General features: G+C 50.5%; 1 protein-coding gene across 1 annotated transcript in view; it reads left to right on the forward strand.

The window, feature by feature from the left end:
- The first annotated feature begins 401 nt into the window (after window positions 1–401).
- CACNA1H (calcium channel, voltage-dependent, T type, alpha 1H subunit) overlaps window positions 402–6,035 on the forward strand; it is a 127,664-nt gene continuing 122,030 nt past the window's right edge. The window contains exons 1-2 of the mRNA XM_009329419.1: window positions 402–506; window positions 4,212–4,345. Coding sequence (XP_009327694.1) covers window positions 414–506; window positions 4,212–4,345 — 227 coding nt within the window. The 5' untranslated portion in view covers window positions 402–413. The remainder of the gene's footprint in view (window positions 507–4,211; window positions 4,346–6,035) is intronic.

The raw sequence follows: 6,035 nt of genomic DNA on the forward strand, positions 1-6,035 counted from the left end.
TCTGGACATGAAAGTTGCCGTGGGAGGAGGAGAGAGGCGGTTGTGCTCTCAGCTGCCCCTGGGCATGCATGAAATACAGAAGAGGATGGCGGTGTGGAGGACTTGAGATGGAAAGCGTAGCCATGGGCCTGGTTGTGCTTCTCTGACTTTGCTGCTGTGAAGGAAATGAAAGGCATCCTTTGTCCCTTCATCTCAACAGGACTACCCTTTCTAAAACCCTCTCCTCAGTTGCCAAAAACTTCAAACCTTAGCAAATCTGGGATGATTGGTGGTGTTTTCTTTTGTGCTTGCGTGAGGAGTGAAGGCTTTTTGACGTGTAAATAGCGTGGTGCTTCAGCTTCCCCCCTCCCGATGGCCACTGAAGCGTGTGCTCTCCTTAACGCCCTCCTCTCACCTGGTTCGAGCACGTCAGCATGCTGGTCATCCTCCTGAACTGCGTCACCCTGGGCATGTTCCAGCCCTGTGAGGATGTGGAGTGCCAGTCGGAGCGGTGCACCATCCTGGAGGTAAGGATCCCATGCTGCCCTGCTTGCCTGGGAGGTGCAGGTTGCAGGGGGGTGGCCGTCCTGGGAGCTGGGACCCCCATCTTGTCCCTTTTCCCCAGGATCCATCCATGAAAGCCCTTCCCATAGGGATGGTTTTTCCAATAAGTCGCACTTCGGCATGCTAAGTCTGTCCTCCGAGGAGACCTCCTGCCACGGCCTGGGTGAGACCCGAAGGCTGACTGATTTGGACTTACCCCAGCAAGATCCCTTCTCTACACAATTAATAAGGGTAGGGGGGCTCAAAACTGGGCATCCAACTCCTACTGGAGGTGTTGAACACTTTTTGATTACAGGATGGCCAATGCCGCAGGGAACCTCTTGCTCGCGGTCAGTCGGTTCCACCCCAGCCAGGTCACTGCCAGCATTTCTTGAGTTGCTGCAGTCTGGTCTGTGCAGTATGGCACTGACTTTGCCATTTCATTCCCTTCTTCATGAACAAAAAAAACATGGGACAGGCCTGTGCCCGCTCTCCTCTGCAGCGGAGCCCACCAGCTGCAGTGCAGCATTGCCAAGTGCCAGGATGACTGACCTTTGGGAAATGCATACGCGTACAAAGCTCACAGGCCCTTGTTTGTTGGCCGCCCCAAGCTTAGTGGGGCATCACGCTTATCACTTCACCCCTCGCTGTGTCCTGGCAATCCCCTCACTGCCATATGCCCACAGGATTCATTTTGGAAGCGCATCCCGGCAGCATCTGGTGTGTGGGCTGCACCTTGGCACTGGGCTTCCTGCAGCAACTCAGTTCTCAGGCTTGGAACCAACTTTTGTTGTTTCTAATGCATTACATCAACCTAGGCAGGGACTACTGACATGTGGTAGTGTAACGGGCTTGGTTCGTTTGAATCCTTCACAGATCTGCCGCTTTACTTCCCTTTGGGCGTTTCAGCCGTACAGGAAGGCCAGTGGGATCCTTCCAACCAGCCCCTCCTGCCTCATTCAAAGATCGGTCCAGAACTGCCTGCAGATGCCAGGAATAGCAGAGTTTATCATCAAACCCTCTTTCAACCTTAAAAGAGGATCTGTTAAACACAGAGCCAAGTAAACCAGATGAATCGAGAAGTCACTAGAGGTTTGTTATGGAATGAGATCGATTTTGGAGAAACTGTTGCCACTAGAGGCATCCAGCATAGGGATCATCTCAGAGGGCCAGGCTCAGATTTTGTGTGAAGTGGCATCCAGGGGTGGCACCAGAAAATGTCACACGGCAGGCTGCCGTGGGCTAAGCTGCCCCCAGAGAGCCCATCAGAAAGTATCCGATCTCTCCTGAAAGGTTACCCTCCATGTGCCTGCCGGTTTTCTGCATGTATTTGCCCACGTGGGACTTTGTTTGGAGGATGCCTGTCCCTGCCAAATTGTCCAGGCAGACAAAGGGAATCCTGCCTGGACGAGGAGGTGACAATAGCGAATGCTCCTTATTTGCTTCCTTTTTTTCATAATTTAATCGGGTTGCAAACACACGGCTCGCATGGTCCGTTCTCCTCAGAATAGACACTCATACGTCTGCGAGGAGCCCAAGCACTGAATTTGGTTTCTAATACTGGCTTAATGATTACAATGTGTATTTGCAAAACCCAAAGTGTTATCCTGAAGGGTTTGAAGGCAGAAAAGGGCTGCAAGTAAAGCCGTCGTTATCCCTCCCCCTGTCACAGCTTGCAGCGGGGAGTGGAGGCCAGAACAGGAGGTAGAAAAGCCTGAACTCCTTTATGGAGGCGTTCGGATGCCAGTTATTAAATGAGCTGAAATAATGGAGCAAAACTTCAGTGTAGTTTATCAAGGGAAAGGTTGGTTGATAAAGCCAACAGCCAGAAAAGATGGTGCTCACACGCAGCCACGCAGAGGTACATGGATGCGCAGTGGGAACTTGGCTGCCATGTGGATGCTCTCTTAATTTTACTGTTAATCCACTCAGGCCTCAAATTGAAAGTGCCAGAGACACAACACCAAACAGTGTGGTCATTAAGAGAGTGGTTTGGAGAGCAGCAGTCATGTCTGTAGATCGAGAAGTTCCTGTGCTTTATCAAGTCTGTTATTCAAAACAACAAAGCCTCTGCATGTGATTTAAAAGCAATCTGTATCTCCTGATGTTCAAGTTTACAGGCAACAAGTAGAAGAGTATTTACAACAGAGTCCATTTCATGCATGTACGTGTTGTCTCCAGGAAAGCTGGAGAAATCACAGCTGTCCAAGTCCCCACTACCCTGCAGAAGTCATTCTTTAAGTAAAGGCTGAGGCATGTTCTATAGGGCAGCACTGGATTAATTTGCACATCTTTATTTTCTCTTCTTGTTTTCACGGTAATCTAAAACCCAAAATTTTGACCTTTGCCAAGTGGCTCCTGTGCTTGGGCACACAAGCTTGCCAGCGGGATGGCCTGAGCCTCTGCACCACGAGGAACCGCTCCAGTCATTCCTCACGTGCAGCAGGACTGCCCTTACAGTTATGCTTCAGCCTCTGCTTCATGTGCACATTCACTGCCAGCTGTGTCTGGGTCTGTGAGTAGGAACCTGGTCCCTTCAGGAGTCACAGAATCACAGAATAGTTTGGGTTGGAGGGGACCTCTAAAGGCCATCTAGTCCAACCCCCCTGCGATGTGCAGGGACATCTGCAACTAGAGCAGGTTGCTCAGAGCCCCGTCCAACCTGACCTGGAATGTTTCCAGGGATGGGGCATCCACCACCTCTCTGGGCAACCTGGGCCAGTGTCTCACCACCCTCAGCGTAAAACATTTCTTCCTTATATCTAGTCTAAATCTACCCCCCTTTGGTTTAAAGCCATTCCCCCTTGTCCTGTCGCAACAGGCCCTGCTGAAAAGTTTGCCGCCATCTTTTTTATAAGCCCCCTTGAAGTACTGATCGGCTGCAATAAGGTCTCCCTGAAGCCTTCTCCTCTCCAGGCTGAACAACCCCAACTCTCTCAGCCTTTCTTCACAGCAGAGGTGTTCCATCCCCCTGATAATTTTTGTGACCCTCCTCTGGACCCGCTCCAACAGGTCCGTGTCTTTCTTGTGCTGAGGGCTCCAGAGCTGGACGCAGCACTGCAGGTGGGGTCTCAGCAGAGCAGAGTAGAGGGGCAGAATCCCCTCCCTCGACCTGCTGGCCACGCTGCTTTGGATGCAGCCCAGGATACAATTGGCTTTCTGGGCTGCGAGCGCACATTGCCGGCTCATGTCCAGCTTTTCATCCTCTGAGTCCATGAAGGCATCTGAGGTGAAGCACATCCCCCTGTGTTAGATGGGACAAACTCTTTCTAGGAGGTACGAGCTGCCCAGCCTGGAAATACAGCTTCCACTGCAAGTTGCTGAGACCTCCTGCACCCAACCACGAACTGCTGTTGAATGCATAGGCTTTAAATGCCAAGAAACGTATCCAGCCTGTACAACAGCGATGTCCTTGTATCTTTGTCAGTAGATTAATAGAAGCTGCTAATGCTTCCCAGGCAGTGGGCTGACCCAGGAGCTGTGCTCAGGGGTTGCCATCACCCATGGGGTATTGCAGGTTTTATTTCTGAGTTCGGTAGGTGGCACTTTGGTACCAGTGCTTTGCCTTGCAGTGTCTGCCAGGGTATGCAGAGTGCCTCTGCGGTGGGAGTGCTCGTGTCTCTGCTTTCCCTCTCCCTGATAAGAAAGCACAGCAGAACTGACTGTAATAATCTTTTACTGGTCTCCAGGCATTTGACGACTTCATTTTCGCTTTCTTTGCGGTGGAGATGGTCATCAAGATGGTGGCTCTGGGGATCTTCGGGCAGAAGTGTTACCTTGGAGATACGTGGAATCGCCTGGACTTCTTCATCGTGATGGCGGGGTCAGTAACAAAACCTCAAATTTGCTCTTCGCGGTAAAAGCAAGAAAACACCAGAGAGCCAAATCTGTAGGTTGTCCTGGCTCATTTTCATAACGTCTTCTGAAAGCTGCCAGGCTCAAGCCAAGGCAAAGTCTCGTAAGTCTCATTTGGTTTCACCTCTGGCAACCATGCCGGGTTATGGGGTGGGGTATGAATGTCAGGGCAAAAGCCGTGGGGTTTTCAGTAGCAATCCTTTTCGCCAGTGTCATCTCTGTCAAATCAAGTGCACGCTGATGTAGTCCTTGCGATGGCCAGTATGTCCCAGTGCTCACGGTTAAGACTGCTGTCTCTAGAACGGGTGGAAAAAGCACACAGCAGCTCAGCCCTGCTCCTGCTATGTGACACCATTAGAGTGAGGCAGAGAGGCAGAAATTGGCCAAACAAGGAGAATCTAGCCCAAAAATCGGGTTCAGAAGGTTGAAATCCCAGTGGAAGAAGCTGGCCAGAAGTTGACCCAAATTACAAGTGCATGCAAATGCCTCCTGTAAACTTCTCTTGGTTTACATTTTAATACCGTCTCCACAGCTGCCTATTTGTGCAGGATGTGTTAATAAACAGCTATAAGGAAGATCTGGGTGCTTTTGACACTGGTTCCCTCACACCCATAGGGAAAAACTGAGTGGACTAAAAGCTTGGCAAGTCTAAAACTTTTTTCTATGAATAAATGGATTTTAGAAACTCCAGGCTCTCTTACCTGCTTAGTATACCCCAGAAAGGGATAGACTGCTTTAATTACAGAGCTCTGCCTTACTTCTGAATTCCTGGGTTTATAATGACCAGCCTGGGGTTAATTAGAACATTCCTGTAATATGTTGGGGCATTTTTACCCTTACATTAGTGATGTACAATCTTCACTGCGCTAATGGAGTTTTGTTTTGCTCCATGTTATTTTTCTGGAATACAATTAGGAATGGCCTTACTGGTTTGAATAAAACATGAGCTCTCCTGCACAGAGCTTCCTTTGAACCCATGTACAGTTACAGCCCATGAAAGAACAGCAGGGACAACAAAAGAAGCAGTTAATTATTTTTTCTTTCCAAAGCTGGTACAGCTTTTAAGCCAGAAGTAGCAGGGGAAGAGCATGGCTGTGGTTGCAGGGGGAACCTGGGATGAGAAATCTGCCATCCATAACCAACGTGCCGACAGCGTTTCCCCACGCTGAACCTGCAGGATGAGCTCTCCTGATGGGCGAGCAGCGGTTCCCCACATCATCGAACAGATCATCCCAGCGAAGCGGGAGAATAAAATTGTACATGCAGGCAGAAAGGCTGAGCCCTCTGCTCATACCTCAGAGTCAGGTTTGGCACCAGGATCTTTGTTCACGTAGAACCTGGGACGAGGGGGAAGGTGGCTGGTGAGTCAATTTGGTAGTTTTCCAGGGCATTTCCCCACCCTCCGTGGCTGGCATATGTTTGAGAAGAATGAAAACGGAAGCACCAGGAGACCCCGACGGGAAGCCCTGCTGCCAGTCTTGGTGTTACTCAGGCTGAAGATGAGAAGAGGAGCAGCCCCTTCTCTGGCCGATCCTGGGCCATCTCCAGATGATTGTGGTGTATTCAGGCCATACCTGTGACATTATTTCCCATCTCGCAGAAGAGAGGCTGGGCTGGGGGCTGGGCTGGCCCCCAACCCCAGGGGGGGGGGAGGGGGA

The sequence above is a fragment of the Pygoscelis adeliae genome, unplaced genomic scaffold, assembly GCF_000699105.1.
Source record: "Pygoscelis adeliae isolate BGI_AS28 unplaced genomic scaffold, ASM69910v1 Scaffold467, whole genome shotgun sequence".
Taxonomy (NCBI): Eukaryota; Metazoa; Chordata; class Aves; order Sphenisciformes; family Spheniscidae; genus Pygoscelis; species Pygoscelis adeliae.